Here is a 20843-nt window from a genome sequence, read left to right on the forward strand (position 1 = left end):
ACTGGTTGAGAAACGTTGCCTGCCTGTATCTGTCTCGTCCCGAATCCCAACACTATGGGACAGCTGGACATCGAATTTGAATATTGAAACAATGTTGCAAATGTCGGAGAGACAGACAGTAGGGTTTTTACAAATCTCCACTGTTGAAATGGGGTGAGTTTAGAATTCGCAAACAATATGACAGAAGCATCTTCAATTTGATTGGCTGTTCCATGCAATTTTAATCATATTTGAGTTGCTTCATGTAACAGCAAAGTTACTTGAGATGATGCCACTTGCAACTAAAATTGCATGATAGTTGCTTTGTGTAACCCCAGGCTTAGGCAACAGTCTCAATAAAGGTATTTCCATTATAAATTGGACACAGCAGAATGCACAACATTAGTTATCATTTATGAGTGTTTCTTCCAACATGTTTGTCTTAACTATGGCATTCATACTACAACAGTATAGAGAGCGATTCAGTATTGCGTACTGGACAACACGTGGGAACAAATACCTAACTTTGAGAGAGTCCTCTTAAACAAAGACAAGCGACGACAGCGCTAAAAGCGTCTTAACATGCATGCACAATAGCATCACGTGTCAAATAAACATTCATGAATTATGGATAATTTTTTTTAGGCTTGTTTCTCTTCTTCCACTCTGTTCCACTTACATTTAGGGTGGTTTCTTTTCTCTGTTTCCCCTCATCCTTTTCCCTCTCTACTTCCTCCTTTAAAGCAGGCAGTGTTCGTGGGTAAACTGACGACAGCAACTCTCTCACACACACACACACACACCCATATGCATAATGCCTGTGTTTGATCCACAACATGAATCAGAACCATGGATATGTGTATACCAGACAGCTGTGTAGAGTGAGAGACAAGGGAACAAGGGATGAAGTAGGATGAAGAGACGAGGAGAAGTAGTGAGGGATGAGAGGGAGGGCAGTATTCAAATTCAAAGTCTAATTTCAACTTCTAAGTTAGAGAGGAAGAGGAGGTTAAGCACACATAACTTGTACCTTAAGCCATACCAGTGGCGATTTTAGCATGTAAGTCTTTTTGGGGACACTTCTTTAAATTTTTTAGATGCATGCCAGCAAAGCCACTAAACAACACAACACTAAAACAATACAGTAATGTTTTAATTTTTACATTTTTTATTTCACCTTTATTTAACTAGGCTAGTTGAGAACAAGTTTTCATTTACAACTGTGACCTGGCCAAGATAAAGCAAAGCAGTGCATCACAAACAACAACACAGAGTTACACATGGAATAAACAAACATACAGTCAATAATGCAATATAAAAAGTATATATACAGTGTGTGCAAATGAGGTAGGATAAGGGAGGTAAGGCAATAAATAGGCCATAGTGGTGAAATAATTACAATATAGCAATTAAACACTGGAGTGATAGATGTGCAGAAGATGAATGTGCAAGTAGAGATACTGGGGTGCAAAGGAGCAAAAAAGATAAATAACATTATGGGGATAAGGTAGTTGGATGGGCTATATTTACAGATGGGCTATGTGCAGGTGCAGTGATCTGTGAGCTGCTCTGACAGCTGGTGCTTAAAGTTAGTGAGGGAGATGATGAGTCTCCAGCTTCAGTGATTTTTTACAGTTCGTTTCAGTCATTGGCAGCAAAGAACTGGAAGGAAAGGCGGCCAAAGAAATAATTGGCTTTGGGGGTGACCAGTGAAATATACCTGCTGGAGCGCGTACTACTATGCTGCTATAGGGACTAGTGAGCTGAGATAAGGCGGGGCTTTACCTAGAAAAGATTTATAGATGACCTGGAGCCAGTGGGTTTGGCGATGAATATGAAGTGAGGGCCAGCCAACGAGAGCATACAGGTCGCAGTGGTGGGTAGTATATGGGGCTTTGGTGACAAAACGGATGGCACTGTGATAGACTGCATCCAATTTGCTGAGTAGAGTGTTGGAGGCTATTTTGTAAATGACATCCCCGAAGTCAAGGATCAGTAGTATAGTCAGTTTTACGAGGGTATGTTTGGCAGCATGAGTGATGGATGCTTTGTTGTGGCATAGGAAGCCGATTCTAGATTTAATTTTGGATTGGAGATGCTTAATGTGAGTCTGGAAGGAGAGTTTACAGTCTAACCAGACACCTAGGTATTTGTGGTTGTCCACATATTTTAAGTCAGAACCGTCCAGAGTAGTGATGCTTGACATGCGGGCAGATGCAGGCAGCGATCGGTTGAAGAGCATGCATTTAGTTTTACTCGCATTTAAGAGCAATTGGAGGCCACGGAAGGAGAGCTGTATGGCATTGAAGCTCATTTTGAGATTAGTTAACACAGTGTCCATACAGAATGGTGTCGTCTGCGTAGAGGTGGATCAGAGAATCACCAGCAGCAAGAGCGACATCATTGATGTATACAGAGAAGAGAGTCGGACCGGGAATTGAACCCTAATTAATTGCACTATAACGGTGATTAAAGATTCCCACAAACTGTTAGGGCCTACATAAAGTTGTCCCAACAGCAGAGGTTTCTTTTCAGCACCATGGAGTGAATCCTTACCACCGCCACACCTGGTTATCAGCGGAGCCTTGTCTGGCAATGAAACTGTTAATTCAGCCTCATTTACTACCTTTAAAAAAAAGCTGATATGGCTGACTTGCTTAAACAAATGTGGTTTCTACTGACAATTAAGATGTACAAACTATGGCATAATGGGACGACGAGCGCATAAGAGTCAATCCGTAATTCCGATTAAGACATTAATGAGGGAGCTAGACATCAAAATCCCCGTTTTTCCCGGGGTTGAAGACGCCAGCTGTCTAGTAATTTTAGTGCAGCATTTGATTCACCTTGTTATGCTGTGCTGACTTGACCAGGAAGATGGCGCGGCAGTCCTTCTTGTGGGCAAATTTCGTCATCAAACTTTGTCGTCAAAGTCTGTCATTCTCTGGATTGATGGTGCTCTCAAGACAATTGGGAACTTGGAAAAAAAACAAGGTTGAATCATGATGTCTGATCTTCAGGTCGTAGCTCTAGAAAGTGGCCCGAGTTCCCGACTTGGAATTCCGAGTTGGATGACCGTTCAAAACATATTATTTTCCCAGTCGGAGCTTGTTTTTTTTTTAGAGTTCCCAGTTGTCTTGAACTCACTGAATCTGAGATTTCCCAGTTCTGAGTTTCCAGTTTTTTTTTACGTGCCAGAATTCATACTAGATTGACAGCATGGCCAATGTATTCAACCTTTTAGGCTAATAATAGCCCAAACAAACCATTATAGCACCATTATTAACTTTACATGCTTGCGCCACCATTATCTTAGGCTATATTGTTGAGCATTTGTCACAATATTATACTCCCTACAATGCAAAACCCAAACTTACCTCTTTTACTGAACTAATTTGATCCAAATCTACCCCTGGCGCAGTGCTGACCTCCTCAATCCTCCGTTTTGCCCGGGGTTGAAGCGGCCAGCTGTCTAATTCCCTGTCCTTGAGCTGACATAGTAACTGCTGTGCTCACCGGTGGTGAGATATAAACAACTCATTCACTGGTGCTGTATTCAAACTTTTCTGGCCCATGGTGTTGCTTATGAATGTTTATCCTTTTGAAATATTTAATTGGTCACTGCAAATGTAATTGGTCATTGCAAATGTATGGAAGCATGCTAAACTGTGTCCTATTCCGAACAATAGCAAAGAACCCATTACACCTGCCAATAGTCGACCAATTAGTATGCTCCCTTCACTAAGTAAGATATTGGAGGGTATTGTGAGTAGACACATATGGGAGTACATGGAAAAGAATGATCTGATCACAGCCAATCAGCATGCTGTTCACAAAAACCATTCCATTACCACTGCATTGGTTGACATGACTGATCAGAGGCTCAATGCTATGGATAATGGCAGGTTTGTGGGTGTACTATTTGTAGATTTTAGTGCAGTATTTGATTTAGTGGATCATAAAATAATTTTGACACAATTGTTGCATTATGCTTTTAAGGAGGTAGCATTGAATTGGGTACAGTCATATCTAACTGACAGGAAACAGTCCACCTATAACAATGGTTAATTTTCTTCCCCTCATGCTTTAAACTATGGAATACCGCAGGGCAGCTTCCTTGGGCCACTACTTTACTTGATATATATCAACAACCTTCCTTATGCCTTATCTGAAACTCAAGCTACTATATTTACAGATTATACTATAATTTATGCAGCAAGACAATTGGTTCAACAGGTACAGCAAGCTCTACAAGTAGAGTTGGAAAATATCGTGGGTTAGGTAGGTTTGCCGGAACAAAATCGTTTTAAACACCTGTTCTGTTCTACCAGGAAAAGGCCAACACAGCATGGGATACCATTAAGGATGGGGGGAGTACAAATTGAGGAAGAGGCAGAAACCAAACTACTAGGAGTGCAGCTAGACAACTGCTTATCATGGTTGTCTCAAATAACTCATCTATGTTAAAATAAATATTAAAGCTGCATGCATGATCAGAAGGATAGCTACATATTTAACAGGAAAATTCTTAACCCAAGCATTAATTGAGAGTCAGGTGAACTACTGTTCGGTGGTCTGGGGAAATGCATCAGCAAGTGAAATTAGGAGGCTGCAGAATGCACAGAAGAAAGCAGCAAGGATTGTTTTAAGGTGGACATATGGTTATTCTGTTGTAGTCAATGCGCAATGCTCTTGGTTGGTCATCAATCAATCAAGATAATTGAAAAAACATTCTTATTTTATTTCATAATATACACCATTTAAAACGGCCAAACTCTATTCACAACAGTATTCAATTGGTAAGAGACAGGCATTCAGTAAATACTAGGAATAGATTGTCCACCATCTATGCGTTATCCAGACAGAAAAGACTGTTAAGAGTATTTATCTGATCAATATGTTAGTGCGTTATGTCTGTTTGTAACAGTGTGTTATATGTGAAAATGTGATCGTATTATAAATTGTATTTTAATGTTTAAGGACTCTTTGAAGATTAGTCCAAATGAGGACTAAAATAGATCCTAATCAAATAAAACCAAACTCCTTTTAAGCTTGGAAAAGAGATGCTTAAACGTAGACTTGGACCACACACCCACTCCACTGAATAACAGGCTAGTGATTGCTTTGCAACGTTTGCCGTTCGTCACTGATTCCTTCCAAACCAATCATTGTTGAATTTGCAATTTCCAATTTGTTGTGTAATGTTTATGTCCAATTTTCGATGAGCATGGATACATTTTCTCAGTAGATTGTTGACTTGATTCATGATAATGACAGCTTGTCTAGTTTGCTAGCTAAGATTTTGAAAGTATGATGTTGACATGAGTCCAATCAAAGCTATGGTAGATATAACTTGATTTGACGTCATTTTAGCTGTGGCCAATGACCTTGAGCCTTGATGGATGGACAGTTCTAATGTAACTCTATGGCAACACCCAAGGGGCTTGATTTTTCAAGCTATCCCCATAGATTTTGCAGTGACGTAGTGTCCCAGTGAGTGACAGAACACTGAGTCAATCACATTACCAACCCCTACGCTCTGTATTTTCCGCTGGCTGCCCCACCACCACGGAAAGCACTGAGGCTAGGCTGAAACACCTGCATTTTGAAGCTGCCTTACTCAAGAAAGCAAAGATGAGACCATGTTTTTGTATGCGGCTTTATTAATTCATTTTTTGTTTTTACATGGTTTGCAAACTGATAATGCCAAAATAACACGTTTTTTATATTAATAACAAAAAAAATATATAAATGAATAAAGTAATACTGTATATATACATACTACTGTATATATACTGTATATATACATACAGTGCCTTTGAAAAGTATTCAGACCCCATTACTTTTTCCACATTTTGTTACGTTACAACCTTAATCTAAAATCAAAATCAAAATAATAAAATAAATAATAATAAATATAAAACAAAAATACATTATTTACATAAGTATTCATGATTTGGAAAGGCACAAACCTGTCTATATAAGGTCCCACAGTTGACAGTGCATTTCAGAGCAAAAACCAAGCCATGAGGTCGAAGAAATCATCCGTAGAGCTCTGAGACAGGATTGTGTCGAGGCACAGATATGGGGAAGGGTACGAAAAACTCTCTGCAGCATTGAAGGTCCCCATGAACACAGTGGCCTCCATCATTCTTAAATTGAAGAAGCTTGGAACCACCAAGACTCTTCCTAGAGCTGGCCGCCCGACCAAACTGAGCAATCGAGGAAGGAAGGGCCTTGATCAGGTAGGTGACCAAGAACCCGATGGTCACTCTGACAGAGCTCTAGAGTTTTTCTGTGGAGATGGGAGAACCTCCCAGAAGGACAACCATCTCTGCAGCACGCCACCAATCAGGCCTTTATGTTAGAGTGGCCAGACGGAAGCCACTCCTCAGTAAAAGGCACATGACAGCCCGCTGGGAGTTTGCCAAAAGGCATCTAAAGACTCTCAGACCATGAGAAAGAAGGTTCTCTGGTCTGATGAAACCAAGATTTAACTCTTTGGCCTGAATTCCAAGCGTCAGTTCTGGAGGAAACCTGGCACCATCCCTATTGTTAAGCATGGTGGTAGCATCATGCTGTGAAGATGTTTTTCAGTGGAAGGGGACAAAGTAAAAAATAAAAAAAGAGCTTAAATGTCTAAAAACTTGTTTATTTTGCTTTGTCGTTATGGAGGTATTGTGTGTAGATTGCTGAGATGTTCTTAACGTTACAAAGTGTGGCAAAAGTCAAGGGGTCTGAATACTTTCCAAATGCACTGTATATATTTTTAGCTAAACAGGTGGGGCTCAAAACAGTCGGGGCTCTGCCCTGAATGACGCTTCACAACTGAGCCATACCATTGCATGTGTTTCCTTAAAAAAGTTATTTAGTAATTGCTTCTGTTTATGAGGATGCAATATACAGTACCAGGCTCCAGTAACACGGTTATCTGTATGCATTACTGAATCTAGTCAGTATTTACTTTCTGTGTAACTAACATCACATGTTTTTTATTTTCAAGAGTTTGTACACTGTCAGTAGATGACAGCTGAATCACAGGAACTTGTTTCACAAGATTGGATTAAAAAAAAATCACAGATCCACAATGTTTTTGAGTCAGACTGACATGAGTCAGACTGACCAAACTTGGAAAAGAGTTCATCTCTTTTGATCCAGTTGAATCATGTTGTGGGAGAGTTCGAAAGGAATCAGATTGATCAAGACTGAATAACTTCAAACAGCAAAGCACCCCCCCCCCCCCAAAAAAAACAAAACATGAACAGGCATTGATTGACACGCCGTTTCACTTTCCCTTCTACTGCTCTGTTCTTTTCTGTGACAGGAACTTCCGGAAGCACCTGAGAATGGTGGGCAGCCGCAGAATGAAGGCTCAGAGTGAGTTCCCCAGTGAGTGTGGCCCTGGTGCCTGTGCCGTCGTAGCTTGTTATTATGGGATCTACTTTCGTCAGTGTGGTTGTGCTATATGCATGCAGCCTGTACAGTACATGTGTCAGTGTGTGCTGGATAAAATATACTGCATGGTACATTCATGCATTCATAAATAATTGTGGCATGGCTCAATATTAACTAGTTAAAGTTACAGTAAATGGAACCAAGTGGTCCATTGTGGGAGTGTGGTGAAACTGTAGTAGTATAGTCTCCCAAGCACACCGAATCTCACTTCACCCGCCCCCTTCCACATGTTCTCCCCTCTAAATTCTGTGTCCCTCTCTTACATTTCAACCTGTCTGAAAAATAGACATCCAACTCCCAGGAGAAAGTGGTCAAAGAGTCAAGACCATCAACGTTACGGCATAAAAGCTTTCAAGTTGGCGTTTTATAGTAGGACGTCTGGTTAGAAGAAGCTGGTAGAGGTGGTAGAGGTGTTGACTTTATTAGCAGCTTTTAAGTGACTGGGTGGTTTGGATACGACAGGCCCAGCTGTGAGCTGGAGTACCAGATGCTCACCCACTCAGCATCACTGTTTCGTGATGATGACTCAGTCAGAGCAATACAAGGAACATGTTTTCATCCCGGCTGTTTTGAATGAACCGGGATGTGTTGAACATATGGGAAGTGTTTGTGTGTGTTGGCGTCTGTATAGCGGACTGAATCCCACTCCGTTGTGAAAGACGTTTCTGAGTTACTAGCATCTGTGTTGAGTGGCTACATCCCAATTATCTGTCCTTTTCTCCCAAAGTGTTCCTTTGTTCACTTCCCTTCACTGATTTGGAAGGAAATTACAGGTATTAAAATACAAGGTGGAAACTCCCTCTAGCCTCCGCCATTCCAATGCTTTTAGACTTGTGGGAAGTAGTGAACAAGTGTACACTTCAGAAGAAAATAGATATTATTGGAACATGCCCAGTGTGTTTTGGGCTTGATTAGGGAAAGTGCGTGTGGCACTCTTCCTCCCCCCCACCTCCTCCTCATCCTCCACTCATTCTCCTCCACTCCCTCATCAGCATATGCCGACCGCCGAGCCAAGAGTTTCAACCGCTCCTGGAGTGACCCCACCCCTATGAAGCCAGACTCTCTCCATGGCTCCAGAGACAGTGAGTCCAGACACATACTATACACACACTTCGCTCATGCAAGCCGACGTGCCCAGGAGACATACGCAAACACACTTTCTCACTCAAGCACGTACAGTTAAGAATAACTTTACTGAGGCACAAAACAGGCACTATATGTACACTATGGACACGCACACACTCACACAAACACACACACACTCACACACTCATTTGAAAGAAGCTCCCCTGTACAGACTGTTTGACCCTGATTGTATTTTTCCTCTACCTATTCACGTCTGTCTTTTGGCGGCGGCGGTCTACTGTACCTTGCGTCTGTACGTCTGTCCTTTACGCCTGTACTGTGCGTCTCTGCCGTCCTCCATATCTGTCCAGGGTCTGTCCGAGTCTGTGCTTGTATGTTCCAAGCTCTGTCTTTCATTCTAAATGTTTTGTGTCCGTGTCTCTCTGCAACCTATTGTCTATGTATCTGATGGCTTTGTGTGCCTGCTTTATGTGCCTATGATTTCTTGTGATGAACAAAAAACAAAATCCTCAATCTACACACAATACCACATAATGACAAAGCAAAAACAGGTTTTTCGGGAATTTTTGCAAATGTGTAAAAAAATAAAAAATAAAAAAAATACCTTATTTACATAAGTATTCAGACCCTTTGCTATGAGACTCGAAATTGAACTCAGGTGCATCCTGTTTCCATTGATCATCCTTGAGATGTTTCTACAACTTGATTGGAGTCCACCTGTGGTAAATTCAATTTATTAGACAGGATTTAGAAAGGCACACACTTGACTATATAAGGTCCCACAGTTGACAGTGCATGTCAGAGCAAAGACCAAGCCTTGAGGTCGAAGGAATTGTCTCCGAGACGGGATTGTGTTGAGGCACAGATCTGGGGAAGGGTACGAACACAGTGGCCTCCATCATTCTTAAATGGAAGAAGTTTGGAACCACCAAGATTCTTCCTAGAGCTGGCTTCCCGGCCAAACTGAGGCATGGTGGTGGGAATGTTTCTCAGCGGCAGGGACTGGGAGACTAGTCAGGATCGAGGGAAAGATGAACGGAGCAAAGTACAGAGAGATCCTTGATAAAAACCTGCTCCAGAGAGCTAAGGACCTCAGACTGGGGGCGAAGGTTCACCTTCCAACAGGACAATGAGGCTAAGCACACACCCAAGACAACGCAGAGACCTGAAACCCAAATGCAGACACAGGAAGCAGATGGTTGGAGTTTAAGATGATTAATAAATCCAAAGGGAATAGTCAAGAGAATGGTCGTGGACAGGCAAAAGGTCATAACCAGATCAGAGTCCAGGAGGTACAGAGTGGCAGACAGGCTTGAGGTCAGGGCAGGCAGAATGGTCAGGCAAGCGGGTACAGAGTCCAGAACAGGCAAGGGTCAAAACCGGGAGGACTAGAAAAAGGAGAAAAGGCAAAGCAGGAAACCGGGGAAAAACGCTGGTAGGCTTGGACATACAAGACGAACTGGCACAGAGAGACAGGAAACACAGGGATAAATACACTGGGGAAAATAAGCGACACCTGGAGAGGGTGGAGACAATAACGAGGTCAAGTGAAACAGATCAGGGTGTGACAAAAAATAGCTGTGCCTCGATGCTCCCCATCCAACCTGACAGACCTTGAGAGGATCTGCAGAGAAGAATGTGAGAAACTCCCCAAATACAGGTTTGCCAAGCTTGTAGCATCATACCCAAGAAGAGTCGATGCTGTAATTGCTTTCAAAGGTGCTTCAACAAAGTACTGAGTATAGGGTCTGAGTACTTATGTAAATGTGATATTTCCTCGATGTGTGTCTCTCTATGATTCCTGTCTTCTTCTCTCTGCAAACAGCCAGCAGCCAGGTGCGTAGCTTTTGATTGCAGACTCTCCTCTAATCAGCTCTGTTTGTGATCCTTTCATCTCTCCCCGACTCTGTGTTTATCTGTGTGTGTGTGTGTGTGTGTGTGTGTGTGTGTGTGTGTGTGTGTGTGTGTGTGTGTGTGTGTGTGTGTGTGTGTGTGTGTGTGTGTGTGTGTGTGTGTGTGTGTGTGTGTGTGTGTGTGTGTGTGTGTGTGTGTGTGTGTGTGTGTGTGTGTGTCAGATGGGGACCTGCAGTCCTCGTCAGGGGCTCTAGATGAAGGGTCACAGGAGGATGCGGACTGGGAGGAGGAGAGAGAGCTGGAGAGAGCAGCCTGCGAGGGAGAGGACTTCACCCCCCCCAAAATCATAGTGAGATTCTCAGCTCACCTACGAGACCAGTTAGCCATCTCATAGCAGTGCAAAGTGAATAGGGTACATTGTGTTGTTAATAGCTAAGTGTAAACTGTAGTAGAATATCTCTGTAGTGCTGTTCTATATGACCTTAAACAGATATCATACTACTAAGTAGGGTAGTTTCTGACAAATGTATTTATCTGTTTCCATTCTTATTATGATGTTACTTACAGTATATAATGTACCCACTGTAGACAGTTTTTAGTGGATTTTTGTATAGATGTTGAGACTGTCTGTCTTCTTCCAGCTGATATCCTCTAAGGTCCCGAAGGCTGAATATGTCCCTAACATCATCCGTCGGGACGACCCCTCGGTCATCCCCATCCTTTATGTGAGTCCCTCTCATCCACTGGTCCGTTGCACTACTCCTACCTGTTATGATCATTCCTGGATATTCTGATGACTGTCATATTGATTTGCAAGAGTCTCTTCTACACTTCCTAATTCTTTCAGTTTATATGGAAAATATCAACTTTTTAAATGCTACGCCATAACGTTCATACCATAAACCACCCCGTTCACACAGTAGTTGGAATTGTCTTACTGTCTCATCTTACTGTGCCCTATTTTTCATTCTTTCTGTAGGATCATGAACATGCCACATTCGATGACATCATTGGTGAGTAGAGGAAGTGTTTGTTTTTCAGTCATAGTATGCCCTGAATAATGATCATAGTACAGTATGTGGCCTCTCTCCTCAGCCTGCAGAAAAGTAACATTTATACTTTCCTCCCTCATCTTTCCCTCCAATCACAGAGGAGATAGAGAAGAAGCTGACAGCCTACAGGAAAGGCTGTAAGATCTGGAACATGCTCATCTTCTGTCAGGTGAGAGAGGGGAAGGGGAGATGGCTTAGACACTATTGTGTGTTTGCGTGTGTGAGCTGGAGAATGGGTTCTTATTGTCTCAAACTCATTGTTTAAGTCAGCTTATTGCTGCAGAGGTTATTGTTGCACGCACATAACCGGAATGAACCTGTTCTCCAGGGAGGTCCGGGGCATCTGTACCTGCTCAAGAACAAAGTGGCCACGTTTGCCAAGGTGGAGAAGGAGGAGGACATGATCCAGTAAGATCACTCACTTCTGACAACAATATCACCATCACAACTGTCACTGGATTGAAGGAGCATAGACCAAAGTCATACACTACCATAAAAATGCAGATGAATTTAATCTCTTCCACTTGTATTTGTATGGACAGGTTCTGGAAGAAGTTGAGTCGGTTCATGAGCAAACTAAACCCTGAGGCCAACCTCATTCACATAATGGGCTGCTATGTTCTGGGGAGCGCCAATGGAGAAAAAGTATGGATTTAAAGTTTCCCATTGTAGTTGCAAAATTCTAGTAATTTTCCCAAAGTTACCAGGCTTTCTAGTAATCCCAGTTGGAGGATTCCTGGATTTCCTGCGTTCTCCCCTCCTGATTCGTGGAATTTCTGCCGAAACCTTTGGGATTTTCTGAAAGTTACTGAAATGTTGGCCCCATAGTCTGGGTAGCAGTCTGTTTAGCTGTCATTCCACTCCTTGACAATCCTCGTCATGCTAATCTTTGTCATAGGAGAGCCAAACAGACTGGTACCCAGGCTAACCCTACCCAGTACTATATTAACTTATGTAAAGAGTTGTTTCCTGTTCTGTCACTGTAAACATTTATTACCACAACTGTACTGCCTCATTATAGATGACTGCACAGTATATAGGCCTATTTTTTATTTATGTAGCCAATATAGAGCCACGCACACACACACACACACACACACGCACACACACATCCCCCTGCCCTGCTGGCCCTCCTCACCCACAGAGACTAAGCCGTACTGGCAGACACTGCAGGGAACAAGCAGCTATGCACACAAACAGATTCACGTACACACACAGACACACACACACACACTCAGGCACGCACACACAAACACACACAGGCACTTAGTTCAGATGGTCTTGAAAATGCATGCACTCTCACACAGAAACTCCGTACATATGCTACAGGATTTGTGTTTACTCATTTAAATAATTGAACATACTGTTTTCACACGCTGTATTAGGCAGTCAAATGTACAGCAACACATACATGCATTTTGTTCATTAGCACGCTGTACAGTGTGCACACCCTCTGACACAGACATCAGTGTTGTTCCAGTCTAGCTGACATTTTCGCCACGTTGTTCCTTCTCTGGAGTGTGTGTGTGTGTGTGTCTGTGTGTGTGTGTGTGCGTGCGTGGCAGTCTGGGGGCTGTACAAGTCGCAGAAATGAAACAGGGAAGCATTTTTCAGTGCATTTATCAGTGTTCTCTTCTGCTATCTGTAATCCCCTGCTACCTCAGCTGGAATGCAGATAGAAAGCTTTAGTCATCCGTCTAATAATAGTCTGCTAGTTTCAGAGAGACCTACGTACCGGTACACACCCAGCCTACCTGTAGCTGCAACTCAACTCTAACATCTCCTTGATTGATGTTGTGTGTCTCCCAAATGGCACCCTTTTCCATATACAGTGCACCACTTTGACCAGGGCCTATAGGGAGTGGGATGCCATTTTGGATGCAAACCTTAACTTTGTTATACAGCTCGTTTCCACTCCTTTAGTTGTATTCACTCCCTGTACAGTCTTCTCCTGGGGAGCAGTCACCTCTAGCCTACAAAAAGACAAAAACATAACTAGTTCCTCCTCTGAATTCTGTTAACCCGTCTGCTGGTTTCTGCCGATAGAATCCACCACCGAAATCCTTCTGTTGTACAGTATTCCCCTCTTTTAAAATAGTGACCCGGCTTTAAGGGTTCAAACGATTGTTGTTCATCTCTGTCGACACGGTCAGGGGAGTTGAGGTTAAGCACTGTAACACTGGAGCACGTTATATTCAGAGTCCCGCTAGGGGCCGCGAACCCTGACCTCTCCCACACACACGCACACAAACTCCCCAGAGGTTCCGTACATTGATTTAGATCATGCATGCTGCTACTTCTACTGCTCTGTGAATGGCGTCAGCAGATGGGAAACGGGCTTCTGGAAAAACATGTTAATTGGTTGCGAGGCTCCATGGGGCAGTGGCACTGGCTGGTCCAGACTGCAGGGAGTGGAGCAGGAGTGGAGAAGAGAAGAGGTGCAGGGAAAGGGGAGGTGCAGAGAGAGGGAGAGGAGCGGGGAGAGGGGGGGTGTAGGGAGTGAGGGGAGAAGTGGGCAGGAGGAGGGTTATGTAAGGTACAGTAATGTGCTCTGACAGGCTCTCTCCAGCAATGAGCACTCTCCTCGTACACACAACGGCCACTCAACAACAGATATACTCCGTGAGACAAACACAGGTTCTCACTTCAGTGTCACTTCCCATTCTGCTGTATACACACACACTCTGCCCCTGTCGTTCCCACTATGAAGGGCTCTTTTCGGTTGATGTTATGACATATTTAACTTTGGAGTTAGTTGTAATTGCTTTTGGAGGTACAACTGAGCGTTAGTTTCCTTTGGAAAAAGAATGAGTGACAATATGTCTGCAATTGTTTTTGCTGTGAACAGAAGACTATTTTCTCTCCTCTCAAGAGGTTTGTCTGTTTTGCCAGATGGATGTTTTGAAAATGTAAAATGTTCTGCTTCACAGCTTATCCAGAACCTGAAGCAGCTAATGAGACCTCATGCCATCGAATTCAAGTCCCCACTAGAGCTGTCTGCGCAGGGTGAGTGTAACACGCATGACCACACACACACAATTTCACATATGTACATTTCCGATTTTCCAATATCTGCTACATGCTGCGCTGTACACGTTCCCTGAATGTAAATAGTGAACATTAATCAAACCTAGTAAGGCAAACCAAGTTAATCAGGACATTAGGGAACACACTGGCAGACATGTCTGAACTTCCTGAGCTCTGAACGCACCCCTCATCAATCAGTTCCCCCTGACACTTATTGATGTCATGCTAATTATTTCTCAATTAATATCTCATCATCTCCACTGAGTGTTTCCCTCTCCTCTGTTGACCCACAAGACCCCACTATTTCTCCACCTCTTTCTCTTTTATCTTGTCTCCTCCATTTCCACCGGTTTATAGCTTGATCAAGCTTTACAGTACATGAACACTTCAATCAACTGTATATTTCAATCAACCTTTGAGAGTAGTTGTTGGGAAGGGGGGGGTACATGAATTATTTTATTTTCTGAGAACGGATTAGCTAGTGGAGAGGTGAAGAGAAATCAACTGGACTTAACCGGAGCCCCTCGACCCCGCCCACCCTCTCTCTATTTCTCTCTCTAGGCAAGGAGATGATCGAGATGTACTTTGACTTCCGTCTCTTCCGCCTGTGGAAAACCCGCCAGCACTCCAAGCTGCTTGACTATGACAACCTTTTGTGACATTGCTCACCTTTCACCTTTGTCAGCCTACTGGCTGTGTATCTCATCACCGATAGCCTACAGTGACGGCTTTCCTTGAGAGGTCCTGGACGGGAGCGCTCTGTAGAAGAGGTGCAACAGGAAGACGGGGTTCAGGTGGTTTTACTCACCGAGGAGGCTTCAATCCTAAGCTCTCGGATGAATTGAAGGCACTAAGTGAATTCCAGTAGCAGCTACTGTCAAGAGGTGAACTGTATATTCCCCCCCCCCCATCCATTTTCACCGTCTCAACCAATGCCTCTACTGAGAGAGATCCAGAGAGTGAAGGTAGAAGAGAGGAGTGGATAGATCATCCTTTAGTCTCAAGAGACACATAGAGTTAGATTTTATGCTCAGGAGCCCAGAAAGTCTTCTTGGAAAGAGAGAGAGAGAGAGAGAGAGAGAGAGAGAGAGAGAGAGAGAGAGAGAGAGAGAGAGAGAGAGAGAGAGAGAGAGAGAGAGAGAGAGAGAGAGAGAGAGAGAGAGAGAGAGAGAGAGAGAGAGAGAGAGAGAGAGAGAGAGAGAGAGTGAGATGCAGCACCTGCAGGGAAAATAAAGACTCTTTGTGAAAGGGGAGAAGAGATGGCGACAGATTTCCTCCTTTGTCTACCTGTCAGCTGTGTGAACTCAGATTAAAGCTTTTTTTTCCGGAAGTACGTAGATCTCCCTAAAGAGCTAAATGTATTTATAAAGTGCTTTGATGGTTTTCGGAGCTTTAGAGAATAGATTTCCGTTATCTATACATGCACCACAAATAGAAAAGATAGTACTAAATTAGTCTTACCAATAATTCAAAGTATCTATATATCGTATAAAACAGCATTTATTTTGAACTTATTGTGTTCGTATTTCTTATGAACTGTTTGTCTTGAATAACTCAGGGTTACTGCTATCCCTCGTATGATAATTGCCGTCACCTCATGTACCGTCATAACGTAACGGAATAGGACGGAGATGTCTGTCGACTAGTTCCGATCCTCTCCCCGCTCAGTGGTTGTCAGGGAAACCATTTCTGTGTCTCTGAGCACCTGTGCGTGTTTGTGTGTGAACGAGGCAGTTTTTAAATGTATTATTCTTCACACACTAGGTCAATTGTAGCTTATTGCTCATTACGCATGCAACAGTGACACCGTACCAGAGCCCTTCCACGTTTATGTTTTACCCTGCTGAACTACGGACACAGACGTTTCTTTCTTGTAGTGTTCAGTTCACTCCCAGGGAATGATACCCTGATGCCGCGAGCGCTCTGTCTTACTGTGTGTGTCTGCATTGCATTGCTAACTGTGCATCACTTAATACTGCCGTGAGGTTTATGGAACGTGGACTAGGCCTAGATGACTTGTGTCACACTGCTTGTGGTCATCTCCCTCTCTTTATATCTACAGTATATTTACTTGTATTGAACTAGTATTGCTGCTAGTTAGTCTAGTTACTCTCTGCACTGCCTGTGTTTTTCTTCGATCTTGTTCGAACCAAAATCTCAGTATTCTTGTCATGTCATTCTTATGGCATTTACTTTCTGTGTATTGTGCTATTGACTTTTAACAAACGGGCTTTCTGTCTTGCCCATGTGATATTGTGCAACACTCAGTAGTGGTGCAGAACACCTCAAACAAACGCGGAGCTGTTCTGTGAAGGAGCGGGTCATGATATTGAGATTGGTTTCCAACTTTTGTTCGTGCTCAAAAGTGGCCAAATAACATCATTTACGGATGCTCTTCGCATTCCCTCCTGAAACTGTTCCACCAGAGCTAATAAGTTAACGTGTGTGTAGCTCCTCGGCGCGTGTGTGTGGGTGGTTTGTGTGTTTCTCAGAATCCTAGCCTGATGGGGCACTGCAGGGGTACTGAACTGTGAGGAGTCTTCATTATCAGTGTTCTCTCTTAGCTGGGGGGGGGGAGTGGGATGATAATACACATCTTTATGCATCCATGTGGTCATACTCACCACAGAGAGACAAAAGAGAGGCCACTTTCTTTATATTCCGTAAGATTTGATATTATTCAGCAACGTTGGTACAGAGGGTACACGCCTAACAATTCTTTGTTGACCTTCCTAGAATGAGGCAGGCACTCCATGTATTTTACTCACGTAGTTTTTCTACATTGAACTCTTTCTCACTAACATACGAGTATTACTGTACATGCGTTATATTGATGTGCAATCAACATTCAGTTTGTGCCACATGGGTATTGTATCTCTCCCCCACTCCTCTGTTGAATGTGTACCTTTACAAAACTGTTAACCAAGGATGCAAACCCTCTATCCTGTAGCAATAGACTTTGTAACATTTCCTACACTGTTATTAGAAAATATGCGTTTGCCTTGTTTTGGTCCCAATGCACAGCAATCTCCAACATTACTGACATTGATACGGAAGCAGAGACAGAGGGAGAGAGCACGAGAGAAAAGAGAGAGAGTGACCAACGAGAGAAAGAGCACGACTGTACACATTGATATGTGAGGTTCAGTGTTTATAGCAGATGAGGACGTGTGTATCTTGCTACTCAGAAAGTAGCCTGCTGTATGTGTGGTCTTGGACATCCCACAGTTACTGGCCTTCAACTTCCTCTTCTCAGAGCCTCACTGCTGCCTCTCTCAAAAGCTAACCCCGGGAGGGATTAGGGCCTAGATTTAATGCGGAAGATCTGCGCAATAGCACAATTTTAAATTTAAAAGACAATGTTCCTGTGTTCGCGGAGACTACATTCACGGTGCACACTGCATATGTCCGGCTCGATCGGGAATTGCCCAACGCGGCTCTTCCTCGATATGGATTGAATCGAGACCTAGGTGTTGGAGCACAAAGACATTAATTGTTACTGTATTAAAATACATCAATTTGGCCATATCTATCTGTCTTTGCGTGGCCTGTTTTAATGCAAATTAGCTATAAAAAAAATGAAGTGAAGTGAATTAATTGAGCACAGTGAAATACAGTGAATTCAAAAATGTTGTATGAATCAATGATGTATGGTTCTGCTTTCAAATATGTTTATGACCCAGGGGATAGGCCAGTGGACAGAGAACCATCCTTTAAATACCATGGATATAGGAATATTTATTATCTGGTATTTGAGGATGATTTCAAACCATTGTGCCAGCAGAGGAGGAAGTGGTGGAGCAAATGTAGTGCACTATATAGGGAATAGGATGCAATTTGGGATGCATACGTAAGAAGAGTAATATACGAGGGCTATGGCAATCTTTCTTGGATAGTTGACAAGCATGGATAGACATTAAAACTTTGAGATTGCAAAAGAGAGACGTGTAAATGAGAAGTTGGTCTGGCCCATATTTAGATGAGAGCTAGGGGCTTTGTCCCAAATAGCTCCCTATTTCCTATTTAGTGCACTACTATTGACCAGGACTCTGTTCAAAAGTAGTGCACTTTCTATAGTGAATGCAGTGGCTGTAATATATTATACTGAAGGCAGAATCAGCGAAGCGAGCGCTGACTGCTCTTCGTGGTTTGACTTATCATCCTGGCCAACGAAGCAGCCATTTCCATTTCTGTGAGTAGAAATAATAATTGCACAAACCAAGAAATCCATCTCACACGCTCTATTAATTCAAACCTTCTGTCGTCACCAATGAGTAAATAAGACATTTCCATGAACTTTCATCCTATTTTTAATGTATGAGTTTCTCCCCCGTTGACTGCGTCCACTTTTTTATCAAGATATATTGTATGCCTCCCAAATGACACCATGTTCCCTGTATATAGCACTACGTTTGACCAGAACCCTATGGGGAAAGGGTGTAATTTTGGACTAGTTCTCTGCTCTGTATGCTCTGTGTTGGGGATGCTGATTGAGTTATGATGATTGATTGATGCAGCTCTGATTGCTCTGACGCCTCATGTTGGGAAGTGATTGTATTTTGGGACGAGGGGGAGCGCACACAGATCTCATATTGTGTAACCTCGGTCTTAACTTTTCACAGAGTCATGTCTGGACCAGGGCATTGCATTTTCAGTAGATTTCATTAGGTAGATTTACATAGCATACTACAATAGAAAGGGAGATTTTAGAAGTGACGGCTATCACTAATGTAATTCTTTAGTCAGGTTGAATATCCAAATGTCTTGATAAAAGTATTGTTTAAAATGCTAATTATGATAGTGATAAGGTTTGATGTCTCTGGTGATTTTAATACTAGGAGATGCTAAAGAAAATAGACTGGAGTAGTGTACCTTTACTTAGAATAGCCATATATCTTGAGAATTTACATTTAATTGACATTTTAAACTTGCTGTAACTGAACTATCATCACAAGCAGTACAGTATGTTTCACACTGTACAATATTGGTACTAACCAGTGGAAAATGTTTTTAAAGTGTTATTTTTCTTTCCAGTAAAAAATGTATCCAGTTCTAACCAATTTGTGTCTTCGTTGTTTCTTTGTTGGCTGACTCACCTGAATCTGTAAATAACTTGCTCGATTTTACAATGACCTGTCGGTAAATAAGCGGCACAGTGATAGATAGGTGATTTATCCATCCAGTCCAGCATCTCAATTTATCCTCAATTATCTGGTGCCTCTCTGCCTATAATACACAATGGTTGATAAACTATTTGTCTCTGACGCGTACGCGCACACACACGCACACACACACACACCTCTGGCACACTTTCCACAGTCTGGCTGGTCATCAGCTGGTGCTTAAAGGTTGTCAGCTCATAGGAGATGTACTTAAGTGTGACTCTTCACAGAGCAATGCTTGTAAACAGCAGGCAGAGAATAACTGAAGGGCACTGGTGGAAAAGTACTCAATTGTCCTACTTGAGTAAAAGTAAAGATGCCTTAATAAAAAATGAATTAAATGAATTAAATACAAGTCACCTAGTAAAATACTACTTAAGTAAAAAATCAGATACTTTTACTTAAGTACAGGGATGGAAAAGTACAAAAAATGGTCATGTAAACATAAATGCCCTACATCAAATTCCTTATATTACAGTTTTTCCAACTGCTTACATACGTTTTCAAAACTGTCTCTTTTTCCTCAAAACTCTACACACATAATTCCCAAAACTGCACACACAAAATGCAAAATGCCTCACATCTCCTTCAAAATGTAACACTGCATTCAAAATGCCTTAAACACATGTCGGAATGAAGAATTTGCATCAAATGGCAAACACTGCTTTCATAATAGTACATTTTTGGATATACCATGTAAACACTGTTGTTCTAAATCTAAAGCTCGTTGGTATTTCATAGGCTTATATCTACATTTCAATACAATGTTCTACAGTGAAAGTAATCTTCTGAGAGGGGTAACAAGTACACTGTAAACACCAATGCAATGTAGAAACAGAAAATATTTATTAGGCCACACATTAAAGATGTAGACGGTAGCATACAACAAAACCATAAACATATGTAAAGTATATTCTTTAGAATACAGTAAAGAACACAATTGTGTGTGTGGGGTCCCGGGGGGGTGGGGGGGGGGGGGGTCACCAGTGCTAAGTTACGCTACATCTCTTCTCCGGCCTGGGTCTGGCCACAATACTTCGTCCACATCACAAGATACGTTTTCTCTTGCCAAACATCGAGGGAAGTATCTCCTAGCATGGCGTATCCAACCTTGGACAGAGACAACCGCTATGTCCCCACAATGTGTCCTCCATTGCCTGGAGAAGCGGTATCCGGGCATAGGGTTGGCGATCATACACTTTCCAGCACCAGGCTGAGAAGAATTCCT

General features: G+C 42.5%; 1 protein-coding gene across 4 annotated transcripts in view; it reads left to right on the plus strand.

Moving 5' to 3' along the window:
• LOC124033235 (NMDA receptor synaptonuclear signaling and neuronal migration factor-like) overlaps positions 1 to 15530 on the plus strand; it is a 36640-nt gene extending 21110 nt beyond the window's left edge. For 2 of the 4 annotated variants that reach the window (XM_046345207.1, XM_046345209.1), the window contains 10 exons: positions 7304 to 7368; positions 8427 to 8516; positions 10596 to 10723; positions 11016 to 11099; positions 11354 to 11387; positions 11525 to 11595; positions 11755 to 11834; positions 11969 to 12071; positions 14357 to 14432; positions 15015 to 15530. In XM_046345207.1, the coding sequence (XP_046201163.1) occupies positions 7304 to 7368; positions 8427 to 8516; positions 10596 to 10723; positions 11016 to 11099; positions 11354 to 11387; positions 11525 to 11595; positions 11755 to 11834; positions 11969 to 12071; positions 14357 to 14432; positions 15015 to 15112 (829 nt within the window). In that variant the 3' untranslated portion in view covers positions 15113 to 15530. The remainder of the gene's footprint in view (positions 1 to 7303; positions 7369 to 8426; positions 8517 to 10595; positions 10724 to 11015; positions 11100 to 11353; positions 11388 to 11524; positions 11596 to 11754; positions 11835 to 11968; positions 12072 to 14356; positions 14433 to 15014) is intronic. The other 2 variants (XM_046345208.1, XM_046345210.1) reach the window with 1 other exon arrangement.
• Positions 15531 to 20843: the final 5313 nt, after the last annotated feature.

This window comes from Oncorhynchus gorbuscha, linkage group LG04, assembly GCF_021184085.1.
Source record: "Oncorhynchus gorbuscha isolate QuinsamMale2020 ecotype Even-year linkage group LG04, OgorEven_v1.0, whole genome shotgun sequence".
NCBI classification, from domain to species: domain Eukaryota; kingdom Metazoa; phylum Chordata; class Actinopteri; order Salmoniformes; family Salmonidae; genus Oncorhynchus; species Oncorhynchus gorbuscha.